The 20226-nt window shown below is 37.4% G+C and overlaps 1 protein-coding gene across 8 annotated transcripts in view; it reads right to left on the bottom strand.

Annotated features, from left to right (window-relative positions):
- Positions 1-20226, bottom strand: part of PCNX1 (pecanex 1) — a 168823-nt gene that overhangs the window by 107115 nt on the left and 41482 nt on the right. For 7 of the 8 annotated variants that reach the window (XM_040477561.1, XM_040477563.1, XM_040477562.1 and 4 more), the window contains exons 3-5: positions 10978-11083; positions 5206-5251; positions 4081-4170 (exon numbers count right to left, since the gene is read on the bottom strand). In XM_040477561.1, coding sequence (XP_040333495.1) covers positions 4081-4170; positions 5206-5251; positions 10978-11083 — 242 coding nt within the window. Of the gene's footprint in view, positions 1-4080; positions 4171-5205; positions 5252-10977; positions 11084-14813; positions 14921-20226 lie in introns of those variants that run through there. The other variant, XM_040477566.1, reaches the window with a different exon arrangement.

Here is a 20226-nt window from a genome sequence, read left to right as displayed (position 1 = left end):
CATCCTAGTTCACTCTCAGTCACGTCCATAAAATGAGTGCCAACTAATCAATAACTGCTAACCAACTAAATGCTGCTGCCCTGTAAACCCAAACCAGCCAGAGAGCTGGAAGAGCCCCAAGTGATAATTAAGCCAGAGTAAGCAACTGCCACTAGGTGGTGCCAAATCGTAGCCATGACCAACAAAATTGGATCAGGGAGCCTGAACTCCATGCAGGCTTGCCAGTTACTTTATGAACTTCATGATAACCCAACCCACAGTTAACATGACACCCCCGCCCCCCGCTCTTTTTTTTTTTGAATTTATACACTGAAAACTCATGAATTTAAAACCTCAACCCGGACTTCATACCTGAAATCCAGACCTACCCTAATTAACTACTAATTGTTGCCACTTAGAGGTCTAACAGCATCTCATACCTGATATGCCCAAAACTGAACTCCCCATCTTACCCTCCTCCTGCTCTCCCTACTCCTAAATCTGTTCCTTCTCAGCCTTCTCCCTTTCCATCCTCCCTGTCACTTAACCCAAAAACCTTACAGTCATCCATGAGTACTATTTCTCTTACAGGATATATCCTAATCCATCAACATCAACATATCCTGTCCCTAATATCTTCTACACACCCAATCAGACTACTTCTCACTGTCCTGCTCCGTGCCTTGGATTACTGCAATCATCTGGTAGCTGAGCTTCTGCTCCAGCCTCTGACCCTTTTAATCATAGCCACAGTGATTCTGTTAAAAGGTAATTCAGATCATGACACTCCCTCTGCTCAGTACCCTTTAGCAGTTCCTAATCTCACTGGGAATTAAAACCACAATTTTTTTTTAATGTTTATTTTTGAGAGAGACAGAGACAGAATGCAAGTGGGGGAGGGGCAGAGAGAGAGGGAGACACAGAATCTGAAGCAGGCCCCGAGCTGTCAGCACAGAGCCCGACACGGGGCTCGAACTCAGGAGCTGTGAGATCATGACCCGAGCCGAAGTAGGACGTTCAACCAACTGAGCCACCCAGGTGCCCCTAAAACACAATCTTTAAAATATCTTACAAGACTATACAGTTTGTAGCCTCACTTACTTCACACCAGCCCCACTATTTCTCAAACCTGACAAGCATGTTGTTACTTTAGGACTTTTGCCTGTGCTGTTACTCTTGCATAGAGACAGCTCATTTCCCCCCAAATATCCTGATAGCTCACTCCTTCACCTCCTTCAGGTCTTTGCTCTCAGCGAGGCTTTTCTTTGACCACTCTATTTACACTTAAATCCCCCCAACCCCCACCACTCCATATATATTTGATACTAGTATGATTCCATACTAATAAGTATGGAAGCCACATAAGAGTAGAATTTTTTGTCTGTTCACTGATTTATTTACGGTGCTTAGAATGGTGCTCAGAGCGTGTAATAAGCACTGAACAGTATCTGTTAAATGTTATCTGTGTTATCTGTCAAATTTTCAATGTTGTCATATTAAAATGTTACACGACAGATGTTACAAAACTATATAAAAGTGGTGTAACAACAATTAAAAGCATGATTCAAAACTAGATTTCAATTCTAGGACTGCCACTTTGTAGCTGTGTGACTTTGGTCAGGTTTTTTATAACTTCTCTTTTAGCCATGATATGTCCATCTGTAATGTGAGAATCACATTAACATCGAACGCTTACAGTGAAAATTAACTGTGTGAATGCGTATGAAATGCTTAAAAGAAGACCTAAACCAGAAGTTGACAAACTAAGACCCATGGAGCCAATTTGGCCCTCTGCCTACTTTGAACAAGGTTTTAGTGTAATACAGCCATGCTCACTCATTTATGTGCTGTTTATGGCTCCTTGAGCTCTACAATGGCAGTTGAGTAGTTGCAAGAGAGACCATATGGCCTATGGAGCTATCTGACCATTTACGGGAAGTCTGCTGACTCCTAGCATATATTAATAGTGTGCACTCAGTGAACATTAGACATCACTATCTATGTCAGTATGTTATCTGCAGAGTAGGTTTGTGTGCATGTAATTCCCAACCCAACAGATTACAAAATTCTTGCTCAAGCATGGTACTTCCCAGATACAAAACAAAGAAATATGACCCATAAATGCAGCAGCACTAGCCCCTCTAAGATCATTACCTAATTTTTGAGACGTTCTGATTACATATCACAGAAAGGGATACTGTAATTCTCAAACTGATCAATTCGCCTTCACCTTTTATAAGAAGATAGTTTCTTTATTATACAGTATGTTTATAAAGTTTAGAGGGGAGGGGTATGTTGGGAGGGATAGTCCACAAAAGCAAATAAATGATGGGGTACTGCAATTCCAAAAAGCAGAGTGACAGCATGATAAACTTATGTTCCAAGTACAGGAACAAAACACACTTGTAAGAACTAGACCTGGGTAAAACACTAAATTGAGAGGAAAATGTCATAATTTGGTGATCAATTTGTAGCTACATAAATTTCATAATTTAAAATATATTTTCTAATGTTTATTTATTTTTGAGAGAGAGAGAGACAGAGCAGGAGCAGGGGAGGGCAGAGAAAGAGGGAGACACAGAATCCAAAGCAGGCTCCAGGCTCTGAGCCATCAGCACAGAGCCCAACATGGGGCTCAAACTCGCAACCTGCAAGATCATGACCTGAGCTAAAGTCAGACTCTTAACCAACTGACCACCCAGATGTCCCATCATAATTAAGAACAGGAAATTTATCAGCTTGCCTGCCTTCTGAAAATCACTCATAGGCTAATAAAAACAAAAGGCTGGAAATAGGAAAACAGGTTTGTGTCTGATTATGTAACTTGGGATAATCTCCATTTGAAAACGGGATAACATATTCATCCTTTCATGTTTGAAAATTAATAATGAAACATAAAAATGTGGCAGTTCTTAAAAAAAAAAACAAACTCCATTAAATCCGAAATACTCATTTATAATGAAATTGAACAAAGGCAGGGAGAAATCACTTAAACCCCAAATTTCCTTTTTTTTTTTTTTTAATTTTTTTTTTAATTTTTTTTTAACGTTTATTTATTTTTTTGGGACAGAGAGAGACAGAGCATGAACGGGGGAGGGGCAGAGAGAGAGGGAGACACAGAATCAGAAACAGGCTCCAGGCTCTGAGCCATCAGCCCAGAGCCCGACGCGGGGCTCGAACTCACGGACCGCGAGATCGTGACCTGGCTGAAGTCGGACGCTTAACCGACTGCGCCACCCAGGCGCCCCTCCAAATTTCTATTAAAAATCTGCTACAGGAGGCACCATGTTGGAGGCAGACATAGTTTCTCTGTAAGTCCAACAGCAAATTATTTCTCTACCAAAACATACTGTTAGGCAAGACCTGAAGCAATTGACATTTAGGGGTCACACTAGATGGAAAACAACAGTTTCACAAGTAGGTTACTAAACCAGGCAAGAAGCTCTGACCCACTAGACTAGCAGATTATCTCCCATCTCATACTCACTCCAGGGCACACGCTCAGAAAATTTTTCTCTCCATGTCTACTTGGCAGAACACGGGTCAGTGAATTCCAGAAAGCAAAAAGTACTTATAGGGGTGCCTGGGTGGCTCAGTCGGTTATGCGTCCAACTCTTGATCTCGGTCTATTATGCATCCAGGTCATGATCTCACAGTTCGTGAGTTTGAGCCCTCATCGAGCTCTGCGCTGTGTAGAACCTGCTTAGGATTCTCTCTCTCTCTCTCTCTCTCTCTCTCTTTCTCTCTCTGCCTGTCCCCAGTGCATGCATGCGCACTTGTTCTCTCAAAAAATAAGTGATTTTTTTAAAAAACCTTTACAAAAATTAAAAAAATAAAAGTACTTACAACACTATTTTACTATTATTCAAGTTAAGAATTTTATTTTAATTCTTCTTCAAAATATCATATTAATTTGTTATAAACTTATTACATGTTCTGAGTACCATTCTAAGTACCGTAAATGAACAGACAAAAAATTCTACCCTTATGTGGCTTCCATACTGTTAGTATGGAATCACACTAGTATCAATCAAACATATTCTACAAAGTCATCCTGGACCCCATAATATATGGTATCAGTGTAAAGTATAATGTTCTTACCTTGTTCTTCACTTCCTTCCTTACAAAGACTAGAGCTCTGGCCCAGGCTTAAACTAATATCATCAGAAGTCTTAGCGGTGTCTGTGTCTCCTACAAAATTAAGAGAAACGTGTAAGCACATTATATTAAAAGCAAAGGCTGTACGGTGTGGCATAACCAGAAAGGATGTCAACTACACTAATTTCCTATGTACTGTACTAGTACACGATAGCTACTAGAGCAGTTTTTGTTTGTATGGGTTACAATGATGGAAGATCACTGAACAGGAAGCATCACAGACTATCAAACCACATCTTTGTTCTCACAGCACTATAAGGCAAGTAATAAGGAAACCTTCACACTGCTAATAAAACTTCCTTTAAAAAGAAGCAATTTTCGGGGCGCCTGGGTGGCTCAGTCGGTTGGGCATCCGACTTTGGCTCAGGTCATGATCTCGCAGTCCGTAAGTTCGAGCCCCACGTCAGGCTCTGTGCTGACTGCTCAGAGCCTGGAGTCTGTTTCAGATTCTGTGTCTCCCTCTCTCTGACCCTCCCCCGTTCATGCTCTGTCTCTGTCTCAAAAATAAATAAACATTAAAAAAAATTTTTTTTTAAATAAAAAGAAGCAATTTTCTAAAAGAAATGTAAAGTTTGTAATAACAACCTGAAACAATATAAATTTCCTCCCCAGAGATAATTATAAAAAGTCCCCTAAAAAAGTATAGGGAAAAAATATGAATTTACCTGAAATAGATGTATGTAATAGGTATATATAAAAGACTCTTCCTCTTTTTTACTGCCTCATTTGTGCCCAATTTAAAGGTTTCACATAAAATTACTTAGTTTTCCACACCTCACCAAAACCCATGAAAGTATTGTCCTTCAAGGCAAGGAAGTTTCTTATAAAGCAAAACTTACAATTCATGCAATGTAATGCAAATGTTCAAATATGTTTGTGAGATTTGGATGATGAAAGGAGAACCAAATTTAAATCAAGTAACCTTTAATACAAGATACATAACTGTATCTACAAAATAATTTCAAGAATGATTTTTCATTACATGTGAATACACAGTACTGTTATCTTTATTACATCCAAAAATGAAATGGAAAGTCACAGGCAACTTTCAACTTAGATAATGTCTACCTTTAATAGTTGCTGCTGTTCCAAGACGAGAGGAACCAGATCCAATCTGAAAATGATATTAAAACTAATTAAAATGCTATATATCATTATCAATATAGACTAGCAAATTATCAAGCAAAACTTTCATATTATTAAAACATGCTATCAGTTACTTTATCAATATTAAAAGATCCCCTTTGGGCATGTTCTATCAGAGCCACATAACCTATTTGTTGTAGCACATTCTGCATATATATTACAGATGTGCCAGGGCACTGATTGAATCCCTCTGCATGCTTAGAATTGATGGACCCACAGAGCAGGATGCCTCCAACATCAAGCAATCTATGTCATACAATTACTACCATTTTTTATATTGCATCATGACATGTTCACATTATAAACAAAAGCAAAACTGGGTGTTGAGTCTACCTGAAACAAATGCCCTTATCAGGGTATATAAAAGGAAGGTTCTGAACAAAGCATTCACATATGCTACAAAGAGCAACGTAAATCTTGTCAACTTGTTAGTGTATCAATATGAACTTTCCTGAGTGCTAGACAAAAAGTAAGTAGTACTTCTTTGTAGACTGCTACTAACATCTTTAAAAAGAAAAAAACTAAGGAATCCATGAAAAATGACTTTTTAGCACTAGTTATAAACAGAAAACTAAAATCTATTGAGTTTTTAATGCTTATATTCCAGATGATAGAACACTCCTCTAAAATCTCAGTCATCATTCATTACACTACCATAAAAATCATATAAACAAATACCAAAAATTCCATAAACACATTAGGGAAACCAAACATAACAACATGACAGTTACTAAATCCGCAAGTCCTAGCAACTTTCTATAACCTGTTTTTAAGAGATATTAAAAGAACATAGTCAAGCAAATTTAATATTTTAGAATAAAATTAAGAATATTCATATAATACTTTGCATTTTACCAAATCCTTCCTTTCAATGAATCAACTGACTAGGCGTATAAAATAAGAAATTTGCTCAAAATGTAAGTCAATATTGAGTTTGAAAGGGCATGAGGATGGCAATTAAATGGTGTATACGTATGTAAAAACCCACTGTCCTGTACACTTAAGAAGTGTATACTATGCTGCATAATAGTTATATGTCAGTGAAAAAGTGAGTAAAAAAAAAAAAAGCAAATACAAACAGGTTAGAACTACTAATTCTTGATGTGGCCAATAAAAAAAAATAAGTTTTGCAAAATTTTTAAACAGTTTATTAAGCTTGAGTCTCCTGATTTTTCCTTATCTTTGTTTTCAATTAGCCATAAAAAGCTCTGCAGTTAGAAAAAGATGTAAAAGCATTCTACTGCAAAACAAAGTTTCATTCTTACCACACCCGCTAGATAAGTTATAGAATTCATATGTTATTTTCAACTAGAATAATAAACACATTATTCCCTAGATAGAAAAACAAGTAATAAACAAAAACCCCACTTTATGCACACCCTTCTACAAATTTAAACTTAAAAAAAAACTTTTGGGGGCACCTGGTGGCTCAGTCACCTTGAGCATCCAACTCTTGATTTTGGCTAAGATCATGATCCCAGCCCCATGTCAGGAGGCTGCTTAGGATTCTCTCTTCCCCCGTCCCTCTCTCCCACTCACGCACACGCTCGCTCGCTCTCTCTCTCTCTCAAAAAAAAAAAAAAAAAAAAAAAAAAAAGCCAAGTCAAGGTTCACATCACCTCTTTCTATTAAAAAAAACAAAACTTGAATATGATTATGGTAGTCATTTGGTCACAACCACGGAAGTGTTCCCTTTTGTTTTCTTAACAAGATTCCCACTTTGCTCAGATGCTGAGTATCCATCTTTTGATCTCTGAGAAGGGGGCCCAGGCTCCAGTCTAGGGGTACGCCTTGGTTCCTGGTCAATGAACACAGGCAAGAGTCTGCGGGAGGGCTTCAGGGAAAGATCTCTGCATGTCTGAGGAGACAATCGAGGACAACTCTGCGCACAGTGCCCCCTGCTTCCTACTTTCCAGCAGGGTCATAACTAAAGCTGCTGTGCTCATTCTGCAACCCTGAGGGAAAAGCCAGCCCAAGTCCTAACATTACTGAGCTGAACAAATGCCACACAGCCCCCTCCATACCTGGATGACAAACATAAACTCTTATTTAAGTCACTTAACTAGGTGAGTTCTATTACTTGCTGGCTTAATGGACAGAATGGATGGTTATATTTTATTCTTCATGTTTTCCTGCATTATTTAAATTTATCCCCCCAAAATATAAGAATTGGGATTATTTACATATGAAACAGGGGATTGAGAAAATGAACATCCAAATAGGAGTACATCCAAATAGGAGAATGCATTCCCCAAAATGTCACTGTAGAAAAACACTTAATGACATTAATATTCATGATATAGTCAATAAAGAAAATCAAGTTCCAAACAGCATGCATACTATAATCCCACCTTTTTAAAAAATGGTTTCTGATTATGACATTATGGATGATTTTTATTTTCTTCTGTTTGCTTTCCCTCACTAGCTATTTTTGTAAAAATGAACACATTTAGAAAATGAAAAATTTAAAGGAAAAACAATAGTCTGCACAAACCAAAAGGGTCCGGTTGTTTCTTCTCTTTTGTAAATGCCATAGGAAAGGTCAGGAAGGATTATGGGTATCTGAGAAAAAAAATTCTTCCAATTAAAGAACAATCAGGCAAGGCCACCTCCTCCGTGCAGACTTTGCCCTTTCTTCTAGCTGGAAACAAATTATTTTCTCCTCTAAAATCATTGTCCCCTCTTCTGTACCATTCCTATGACAATTATTACTTTCTATCTTATATTTACATTTCCTTGGTAACATATGTCATGTTTCTTACTTTGGTTATTTATGGCAAATCTACTACGAAACTGTCAAGTCTCTGAGGGTAAGACCCCCCTCCCCACTCCATTCAAGTAAACTGACTTGAAAGGTATCTGGCACTAAAATATATGAAGGAAGACCAGTGACAAAAGGAAAGAGAGGGAGAGGGAGGTAGGGAGCAGTAAAAAAAAAAAACAAGAAAAAAGAAATGGAAGGGAAACAGAGGGTAGATGATGGAAGGGAGACAAAGGTAGAAGTGGCAAGAAGGAAACAATGATAATAACAACTGAGATAGAGGCACTACGCTCCAGTTCACTACCTAGTACTGAGGACATTCACACAAATAACTAAGATCATGTGTAATAAATGCTACATAATAAAATATGTACAAGAAATATAGTATGTCTTCTGGTAATATGGCTGCCAGCATACAAAAAGGCGGTAAAAATAATTATGCCAACCATTCCTTTTGTTAGGATAATACTAAAACACCAAAATCCATGTAGCACAATAACTTCCAATATTTGCCAATTTTTATTCAAGAGTTAATATTTTTTTTTAATTTTTTTTTTCAACGTTTTTATTTATTTTTGGGACAGAGAGAGACGGAGCATGAACGGGGGAGGGGCAGAGAGAGAGGGAGACACAGAATCGGAAACAGGCTCCAGGCTCTGAGCCATCCACCCAGAGCCCGACGCGGGGCTCGAACTCACGGACCGCGAGATCGTGACCTGGCTGAAGTCGGACGCTTAACCGACTGCGCCACCCAGGCGCCCCCAAGAGTTAATATTTTAAGGAAAACCAAATCAGGCATGCCATGCATTTGTGTGCAGACAAGCTTTAATAACACTCAGGATGGGAGTCCCCCATAAAACATGGTAGAGTTACTGAAGACGGCTGCACCCTTTCAACTGTCCTGCTGAAAAAAACGATAAAAAGTTTGGCTCTCCAAAAGATTGTGGGGAAAACACAGGCTCACTCCCTAGTAATCTTACATTGCCAACACGTGTTAGTATGAACAAAGGCCAGAGTTAGTTAAGCATAGAAAACAAGCAGCCATATTTAAGGGCTAAGTCATTTCATTTCGTAAAGAGACACAGAAAGCCAGGCTAACCAAGAGAGGGTTAAGGATAGCAACGTTTTTCTTTAAAACTGGTATTGTAAAAACCGAAACTTGAAAGGTATGAACCTAATTAAAATGTCAGTCCTTTTCCATAATGTTCTGTGTGTGTGTTTAACTCTGACATTTCCCATCTGCTTGTTATGGAAAGAATTCAATACTACACTACATTCAATCACAACTAAAACTGCAACCAAAAATTCACCCACTTGGAAGTTTAAATGATGAAATACAATTCAAATAGAGGCAAATCTTCTATACAAGACCCTATTCAAGATTTTTTTTGATTCACAGAATATGGTGTTTTTCCTAATACTGTTCTGAGATAATGTAGGGTTAAACAATGTGGAACAGCAGAATACTGTGGGGCAGTCAGGATAATTAGGTCTGCTACTTGTTCCTTTCTTAAATGAAGAGCCAGGTCTGATTCTACCTCTAAAGTTCTACTATCTATGTAGACAAAGATAATTAGCACCTATTCACTGAAAGTCAACTCTGCACAAGGCGGGTCTATTAGCCAGGGGAAGAAAGAAGACAGTCTGCTCTGTAGAGGCTTACAGACTGCCACATATGACCACATACCAAATCCCAAGTGCTAAATAAATACATCACTAAGTGCTCCATATGCAAGAGAGAGAGGCAATACCACAAGGTCTCTGAAAATCTTGAGAAACAGGGATGGCTCTAACAAAAGTTAGAGTTAGGCCAGGAAGTTAAAACAAACAAACAAACAAACAAACAAACACCTAAGTCTGTGGAGCAGAAAGGAGGAAGAGTGATTTCAACCCACAAGTAGAGTAGTAGAACAGCAGAAAGACTGAAGTGAAAATCAAGAAGTGAGATCTAGACCCTAATACAAATCCGTGGTCTCCTCTTCTCCATAATGAAAAGGCTGACATAAAATAATAACCTACTACAACCCATAGTTATCTAAAGTTCTACTATGACAAGACTTCGAAGCTTCTGGCTAAGTTTCCCCTCTTATGCTTATGCAGTGTTACTCTAGCTAGCAGGCTCGTCTGCTGAGAGGGCAGGCAGGAATAAGTAGGACTTGGATTAGTGTGGGAGATGTTTAGGATGAAAGAGAGAAACGCAGCAGCAAAGGCCCGGCCGGGGTTACACACAATGACAGTACAGCAGGCATCAGTCACCCTTTGAGAGCATACTTTCAGAGTTACTATTTTAAGTTAAAAGTTACAGAATGGAAAGACATTAAAACTGGCAAAAGCAGATCTGTATTCTACATCTCACTATCACTAACACCTTGAACAGCCAGATTTTGAGAAAGTTTTTTTATTAAGTATAATCAACATACATTCTATCTCTTTCAGGTGTATGACACATTGATTCAACAATTCTACACGTTACTCAGTGCTCACCACAGTAAGTGTAGATTTTTAAAAATTTAATTTTTTTTTTTTTTTGCCATGTTTAAGCTAGGAATAGCCCCAGACATCTATACCCTTCCGATACAAAAAAAAAAAAAAAAAAAAAAAAAAAAAAAAAACTGAAGGTAAATGAGACCGTGAAAGCCAGGACCTGATTTTCCGAAGGGCACTCAGCACAACTGTTGTGATCAAAACTACTGCAGGCAACGGTAGTTGCCTGAGTAGTTTTGCTGAGCATGCTGCATGCTCAGCAAAAATGGACTTGATTAATGTGAAAATTCAGTTAAAAATAAGAATACTAACAAAAGATATTAATAAACAATCAAAAATGTATTAATCAGCAAGATAAACCCCAACACCAATGGACTATTACAGACAGAATTGCTTGAGACCACCATGAGGAGGAGAGGAGGGAAAAAGACAAAACAGCAGGTTCCCACCTGGTTACTTGGATCTAGGCCAGCATAAGAATTTCTTGAACTGCAACCAACTGGGGGTGTGGCCTCTCGAATGAACTCAGACATTTCAATCCCTCCACCAGGATCGCTGTGGGGAACATTGAGAAAAAGAGAGTAACTGTCATTATTCTGCCAGCAACGGTTTTTTATTATTTTTAAGTTATTATACCTTTTTCTATAAAACTAAAATATACTAATTTCTAACAGAGAGTATAGCAATTTAAAAAAAGATCATTCTTCATTCCTAAGTCTTATAGTCTGAACTATTTTATAACCACATCACTACTTGAAAATCTTTAAAACTCTCACCCAAACCAATATTAGAAAGCAGCCTTAATGACAATTATAGACACTAAATATAGCACGTATTTTATGACATGTGCCATAAAACCACTCTAGCAAAGACACGATTTGCCTTTTGCTCCCCAAGAGCAAGGAGAAACCAGCCATGGCAAACCCAGAAAGTAATCACATCTTAGACTACCAATCTCTAAGAGCACAGTCTCACTGAGCTGCAAGACACTGATCAACACGCAAAAGAACAGTCAGCCTTGTCAAACTACCTCTATCTGTAGTTTTTAAGTTAACAGCATTTAACTGCAATACTAACTTGTTTTACAGAAGTAGAAAGCTAAGATTTTAAGTTTTGTATAGAGTTAGAAAGCTTAAGTTTAAAAAGTAAAACGATGGGGCACCTGGGTGGCTCAGTCAGTTAAGCATCTGACTTCGGCTCAGGTCATGATCTCACAGTTTGTGGGTTCAAGCCCCGTGTCAGGCTCTGGGCTGATAGCCCAGAGCCTGGAGCTTGCTTCAAATTCTGTGTCTCCCTCTCTCTCTGCCCCTCCCCTGCTCTCACTCTGTCACTGAGTCTCTCAAAAATAAATAAACATTAAAAAATTTTTTTCTAATAAGTAAATAAAAATACAATGATGTGATGTGGTAAAACAGGTATTAGACAAGAGAGAAAAGTACTAAGTTCAAAGAACTGAAGAAATCTACATACAGTACTTAAAGACAAGAGGATCCCCAAATTAGGAAAAAACATCACACCAAATTTCAAAAAACTTAGAAAGTTTTATAATAAGGTTCTTTAGGAACATAACTTTTAGAACTCAGGCCTAAAAGTTACCATAATCCTATTTTTGGCCCAAAGTTTTTTACTCATTCTACTTGGTACATACAGAGGAAACACTCGATAAACTTTTAAGTTATTATTATCAGGGATGAAAGTTCTAGTATTAGCTAGAATTATAGTAGATATAAACCATCCTGCCATCCACCGTCTAGTTCAATCATCTGGTTAACAATAACACCAAAAAACAACCCAAAATTCTTCTGGTGAGCCACCTCATCCCAAACTCTCATATGGTTTTGGGTAATGTTAACCACATACTCTCAGGTTTGGTGGGGAGCACCACACTGGCCAAAGTCGATCAGCATGTTCCGTTCTTTTGCTCACAGAACTTAGTTCCAGGATAAGCACAGGACCCAACTCAGGCTAGTATGAATCAGGCCGGGGGTGGGGGGGGGTTCTACTGTTAAGAGAGGATATTTCTCTATACCTGCTAGTGTTAATGCTGAGATGATTTAAGGCCTGGGGCTGCTGCAGCCATTTTATAACCATAAGGGGAGACGCTAAGAAACCAAGTGAACAAAAGGAGCCCAGCCTGGTAAAGATAAGTCAGGTCATGAAGTGACTGAAACTGCACCTTGCCAATTTGAAGACACCCCTCACACGTAGACTTTTCAGTAATGTGTGCCATAAATCCCCATAAGCCTATTTCAATGAGGTATTCTGACAGCTGCAATCAAAAGACACAGGCAAAACAATTCACTAGCCAGTATACCTTTCATTTAATAAGTATTTATCACTACAGCTGTTTAAACTCTAGTAAATTTTTATTAATGGTCTCATAACCATCCTGTCCCTGGTTACTTAATGGGTTCCTAACTCTATCATGTTCACTAAAGAAAATTAGCTTTCTAACTTGCTATCCGTGCATAGAAATAAAACATACTGGAACGCAGGTACAAAGGTGACAGCCAATTCAGCACGCAAACGTCCAGACATGGAAAAAGTGAAACGTGCTCAGCTTTGTTAGCTGTTTGGTGTCAATCCATACAAGACATGTAGGCCAGAAGGAGAAACCGCTAACTGGGCAACATCGTAAGTGGTTTACAGACCGCTATCACCACACTGAATGAGTGGGGAGGACTAACCAGCAACGTCACTGTTCTCTCCACCAGAATCCATTCTCTAAGTCACATCCCACGGAAATCAGAAGATGGAGAGCAGATGGAAATCATAAGGTGAGGATTAAGGAATCAAATATTCAACCCCAGAGAGAGGATGGAGAGCCCTCATCTTGTCCAGTTTATATACATCAACTGTACTGGTAAACAATTCACATTATCATTCAATTCATCCATTTAAACTCTGCAAATCAATAGTTTCTAATACATTCATCAACTTATACAACTATCACCACAATTAATTTTAGAACATTTGTACCACCTTATTAACAAACCTCTTCACTGTTACCTCCCCAACCCCCTTCCCTTCCACCCCCAGCCTTACATAGCTAGGAATCTGTTTTCTGTCTTTCTAGAGTTGCCTATTTTGCACATTTTATATACATGGAATCATAATACGTGTGGTCTTTGTGACTGGCTTATTTCACCTAGCATAATGTGTTCAAGGTTACTCCAAGTTGTAGCAACTATCAGTACTTCATATTTTTATGGCCTAATAATACTGCATTATTTGGACAGGACACATTTTGTTTACTCATTCATCAGCTGAGGGACAATATTGCCTAGTTTTATATACCACTTCTGACAATAGGTACAAAAGATTACAATCTGAAGGTAAAGTTATTATAAATAAATAAAAGCAAATATTTATTAAGTACTTAATACATTCCAGTCACAGGGGTACATGCTTTATTTGCATTTTCTCACAGAATATCCTCCTAAAATCTACAATATAAATACAATTATCCTCGTTTTACAGATGAAAAACTGAAAAACAAAAGGTGTAAAAACCTGTCAGAGGAGTAAACGACATAAGCTGAGTCACTGGTATATGCAGTTCAGGTGGAAAAGGAGGATACAAATAATATTTACACAGTACTCTACAATGTGTTATATCTGTTCTTTTTCCCCCACACACCTTAATGTAGGTTCTCATGGCCAGTGAGAATTAAGACAAGATCTGAACATCTTGTCTGTATAGCTTTGAAGTCCACTCAAAGACACCAACACTTGCCTTTCAAAAAACAAGCACTGAAGTTCTCTTTCCAGTTCCAAGCCAAAAATGAACACCACTGTCTAAAGAAAGATTTCTTAATCTCAGCACTACTGACATTTTGGGCCACTTGGTTCTTGATTGTGGGGGACCATCTTGCGCACTGTAGGACAGTTAGCAGCATCCCTGGCCTCTACCCACTAAATGCCAGCAGCATTTCCCCAGTTGTGATAAACAAAAAATGTCTCCAAATATTGCCAAATGTCTCCTCAAGGGTAAAATCGCCCCCAGTTGACAAACAATGATCCAGAACAAATGCCCAATGGCCAAAACAGAGAGAGAAGCAGGAATTGAAGGGGGCAAAAAGGATGAATGAAAAAATGGACAGCAATTTTTGTAACAAAATAATCCTCTAGCAAAATTACTATACCTCTCTTCTCTACAAATTCAGAAGAACTTTTAGCCAGCTGTCGCTGTCCTAAATATAGCTAAACACACAAAACGGCTGAGTAAGAGTTTTCTTTATTAGCAAGACTTGCAGATTTTCGGCAATGGCAATTTCAGCACATACCTGGAAAGTATAGTAGTTTACAATTCTCACAGAGGCAAAGTGGTCTACTGCAGTAAGCAATACACCAAATTCAGGGAATCTCTACCTTTATGCCTTAATTTCCCCATCTGTTAAAAAAAAAAAATACCAGGTACACGGAGAGGCAGAAAAGCAGAAGGGGTCTAATCTGAATTATAAAGGAGACTTCACAAACTAATTTGTTGGTTATTAGTATCATTAATTGCTCAAGCTTTAATCAAAAACTTCACAGTACCATTTCAGTACTAAATTTACAAATCTAATCTAAATTACAATGATGTTCATAAAAATATAATAAAAACAAAATCCTTAAACAAAATAAATCTTCAAACACTTTAGCCTACAATTTACCTACAGTTTAAATGGATCCTTAATTTACAATATTTCAAGCGTTACGGCCATGAGAAACAGAAAATATGGTCTCCAATATACTTGTATTCCAGTCCTGAAATCGTATTGGAATCCAATGTGAAACATTAGAAGTGTAATACAAACATTAATGACTTTGACTCTTTTTCTAAGATAAAGATTTAATAAGCATTTTGAACTGCTATCCCAGAGCCAATGAAAACCATAAGGCTCAAGTAGTCCTACCATATTCATTCAGTCATGCAACAAATTGACAACTATACTGTATCAAGCACAGTGACAGGCTCTGGAAATAAAGTATTTTCCTGTTCATTTCTTCTCTTCAGAACAGAATGTGAAAGTCCCAAGTGGGAGGGTGGGGAAAACATGTCAAGAACAAAAATCTACAACAAAGATCTCATTTAATGGTGAAACTTTAAAAACACTATTTAAGGCTAGAAAAAGACAAGGATGTAAGTCAATACTATTTCATTTTAACAATGTGTTAGAAATCATAGTCAATGAAAAAGTTAAATAGGGAGTGGCTCAGTTGGTTGAGCATCTTAACTTTGGCTCAGGTCAAGATCTCACGGTTCATGGGTTCGAGCCCCACATCGCACTCTGTGCTGACAGCACAGGATTCTGTGTCTCCCTCTCTCTCTGCTCTTACCCCACTCGTGCTCTGTCTCAAAAATAAATAAACATTGGGAAAAAAAAGTAAACTGCTATATTTAAAGGGAACTAAAAGGTAATTATAAAGAAGTTTTATAATAGAAAAGCTGTAAAATAATTTGGCAAAGTTAACAAAAGCTATGCAAGCCTTTTAATGGAGCAATGATAAGTCTTTATTGAAAGATATTAAAGAAGATTAAATAAATGGTGATTTGCTATTGTAAAGATAATGATTCTCAGCAAAAGAATAAAAATCTTAAGTTCTTGTAGACTTTGACCAGCAGACCATACATTTTATTTCAAAAACAAAGAGCCAAGAATAAAAGTCACTCCTGAAAAAGAACAAAGTAGGAGGTCTGCCCCCCACCAATTATCAAAAGTTATATTATGAAGCTACAGTAACTGGGATAGTGTGGTAACGGCACAGCATAGAGAACCAGATCAACAGGACAGAAAAGAGAGGCCAGAAACATACCCACCATATATGGAAATTTAACTTATGACAGAGTACTGCAGATCACCAAAGAAAAGATAGTCTGCTTAACAAATACTGATTAAACCAGTTATTCATAAATAAGTCTTGAATCCCTACCTGACACTACCAATTAAAATAATTTGTTCAAATGAGAAAACAAAAGAAATGTAAACTTTTAAAGGAGAATATAAGAGAATATATTTCTGATCTTCCTGTAGGAAATAAGTTCTTAAGACACAAAAGTGCTGATTACCAAAAAAATGATAAATCTTAAAGGATATATGATAATCTTAAGACTCCTTAAGGAAAGCAAAACAGCAAGCCACAAAGTGGGAGAAGATGTCTGTAATGTATGTAACCAATAAAGTAGTGTACCGTGAATATATTTCAAAAGCTCCTATTTTTCAATAAGAAAAAGACAACTCCAAAGAAAAATGAAACAAGATGCGAATGGACAATGGAAAAGAACAGAAAAGCTACCCGGACCAAATATATATGGTAAGATGTTCAACCTCATTAGTAATCAGAAAGTCCCAATGAGACACCTTTCACACTTACTTGAATGGCAAAGTTTTAAAACTTACTAATATCGAATATTGATGAGGACATGCAACAAGAAGGACTTTCACATACTAATGGTGGGAGTGTAAACAGGTACAAACGTTTTGGCTAACAGGCTGGAATTATCTACCAAAACTGAACATGACAATACCCTATAAACCAGCTTATGTTCACTAGATACATACATGTGTATCAAGAAATACACACAACAATGTGTTTTCAGAACACATGGATAAGTAAAATGGACAAATTGTAGTCTATTCCTGTTTACTAGAGTATGCAAAAGCAAGCAGGAATAAATGATGACTATAAGCATGCACATGAATAAGCCTATAAAACACAGTATTTGGCACAAAAAAGCCCCTCGCAGAGAAAAGACATACAGTATTATTCACTTAAGGATACCCCAAGGCAGATAAATATATGTTTAATAATATCTACAAAGACTACACAATGATAAAGAAAGTCAAGGGAATTATTAACACAAAATTCAAGATAATGGTCACTCTTAAAGGAATAAGAATAGAATGAAATGGGAAAGAACTGCATGAAGGCCTGTATGGTATTTGTATAATATTCTATTTCTTAAGTTGTGTGGTGGGGAATCAAGTAGTCACTTAATTATTAGTCTCTAAATTATATTGAACAATATGACTGATAAAGTGTTTAGATATATATACATTTCACAATAAAATTTTTTAAACTAAAAAAAAAAAGGAAAAATAATTCATTAACAAAAGGAATTAAAAACATATATCCAGAAGAAATAGGAGCTAACAATTACTGTATCAGGAGCTAACTGTATTAGGAATGGTTCTAAATGTTTTACATATATTATCTTTCATTCATTGTTTATAATAATCCTATGATACAGTACTGTTATTTGCCTCATCATTCAGATGAGAAAGCCAAGGCATAAAAAGCTTAAGTCAGTCCCCAAGGTCATACAATCATGCAGTGATTCAAGCCCTGGCAGGTTAAGTGCAGGTTTATCTATCCATAATACAAGGTTATGCATTTCCTAATAGAATAGACTTAAAAAATACACACACCCCAAAAGAAAAAATTCATATATGAGACATAAAAGGCAAATGAAAAATTGGACATATACACCATGTCCCTGATGAGTCTTCATATTTTAAAGGCTGACTTCTCCCTATATTAAATACACTTAACAAAATTCTAATAGAATTTTCTGGAGGCTAAGCACACAAGGGACATCTCACAGAAAACTAAGTACCGGTGAACCCTGTACTTCACAGGTTTGAACTGTGAAGGTCCACCTATATGTGGATTTTTTACATTTTATAGTACTGTAATTGTATTTTTTCTTATGACTTTAATAATAATTTTTCTCTAGCTTACTTTATTGTAAGACTACAGTACATAGCACATGTAACATACAGAATATGTTTTAGTTGACTGTTTATGTTCTCGGTAAGGCTTCCAGGGAAAGTAGGCTATTAGTAGTAAATTTGCAGGGGGCTGGGGAGTGGGGGGGGTGTGAGGGAAGTCAAAAGTTATACATGTATTTTTGACTACATGAGGCAGGGTGTTTAGCGCCTAAACTCCCTTGTTGTTTAGGGGTCAGCTGTATATGCATAAGAACCAAGATAACACTAAAGTAGAAAAATACCAAGGGGGCACCTGGGTGGCTCAGTCAGTTAAGTGTCCGACTCTTAATTTTGGCTCAGGTCAGGATCTCTTGGTTGTGGGATCTGAGCCCCATGTTGGGCTCTGCACTGAGCATAGAGCCTGCTTGGGATTCTGGGATTCTCTCATTCTCTCTCTCTCTCTCTCTTTCTGCACTCCTCACTCAAAACAATAAATTAAATTAAAATTAAAATTAAAAAAATAAAAATACTGAAAAGGGATTCATGCCACTAAATATTAAGCATATTAGTAAGTCATAAAAGCATTATGACATAAACAAAACAGAAAGAGAGCAATGGGGCAGAAAACAAAGCCCAGAATCTGACATAAGTGTATATAAGTATACTAATGAAAAGGAAAACATTTAAAATTACTGGGGGAAAAATGCATTATTCACTCAGTAGTGTTGGGACTAACCTAAAAAAAAAAAACCAAAAAAACCCACCAGAATTTTTTAGCTTGACTTCAATTTAAGAATGAAAAATAAAATTATAAAAATGCTGAAAGGAAGGGCACCTGGGTGGCTCAGACGATTTACATGTCCAACTTCAGCTCAGATCATGATCTCGCGGTTCATGAGTTCAAGCCCCACATCGGGCTCTGTGCTGACAGCTCAGAGCCTGGAGCCTGCTTCAGATTCTGTGTCTCCCTCTCTGTCCCTCCCCCGCTCATACTCTGTCTCTGCCTCTCTCAAAAATAAATAAACATTATAAAAAGAAAAATGCTGGGGGCGCCCAGGTGGCTCAGTCAGTTGAGCATCTGACTTTGGCTCAGGTCATGATCTCACAGTTCGTGAGTTTGAGCCCCATGTTGGGCTCTGTGCTCACAGCTCAGAGCCTGGAACCTGCTTCAGATTCTGTGTCTCCCCCTCTCTCTGCCCCATCCCTACTCATGCTCTGTTTCTGTCTTAAAATAAATAAATAAAACATTAACATTAAAAAAACTAAAAAACAAAAAATGCTGAAAGTAGACACAGGTACACACTTATGTTATATGGAGGAAGAAAAAATGTTCCACAATTTGATATCAAAGGCAGAACTAATAAACATTCACAGAAGAGAACACACAAAAATAAATTGTGACATATAAATTAAAAACATGCTATAAACTGAAAAAAGTATTTCACACAAAATGTAAAGAATGTCCTTCATAAATATTTTCTCCATATCAATAGTAAGAAACTAACCACTAATAGAAATGTATACCAGTCACACAATATAAGTGACAATAATAACATAGGAAAAATACCTCCATTTAACTAGTAATCCAAAAACTTAAAATTAAACAATGAGGTATCTACCACAGTTTTGCCTAAATACTAAATACTCAATGTTGTCAATGTGCAGAGAAAGCAGCCCTCAAATTGCTGGTCACAGTAAGTATAAAGTAAAATCTTTGGAATTTGACAATATACAATGAAAAACTTAAAAATGGAGGGGCGTCTGGGTGGCTCAGTTGGTTGAGCGTCCGACTTTGGCTCAGGTCATGATCTCATTGCTCGTGAGTTTGAACCCATGTCAGGCTCTGTGCTGACAGCTCAGAGCCTGGAGCCTGCTTCGGATTCTGTGTCTCCCTCTCTCTGCCCCTCCCCTGCTCACCCTGTGTCTCTCTTGTTCAAAAATAAACATTTAAAAAAAAATTTTTTTTTTTTTAACATTTTTTTTATTTTTTTTTTTCAACGTTTAT

The sequence above is a fragment of the Herpailurus yagouaroundi genome, unplaced genomic scaffold (genome assembly GCF_014898765.1).
Source record: "Herpailurus yagouaroundi ecotype Mexico unplaced genomic scaffold, PumYag 141, whole genome shotgun sequence".
Classification (NCBI taxonomy): Eukaryota; Metazoa; Chordata; class Mammalia; order Carnivora; family Felidae; genus Herpailurus; species Herpailurus yagouaroundi.
This window is presented reverse-complemented; position numbering and strand designations above follow the sequence as displayed.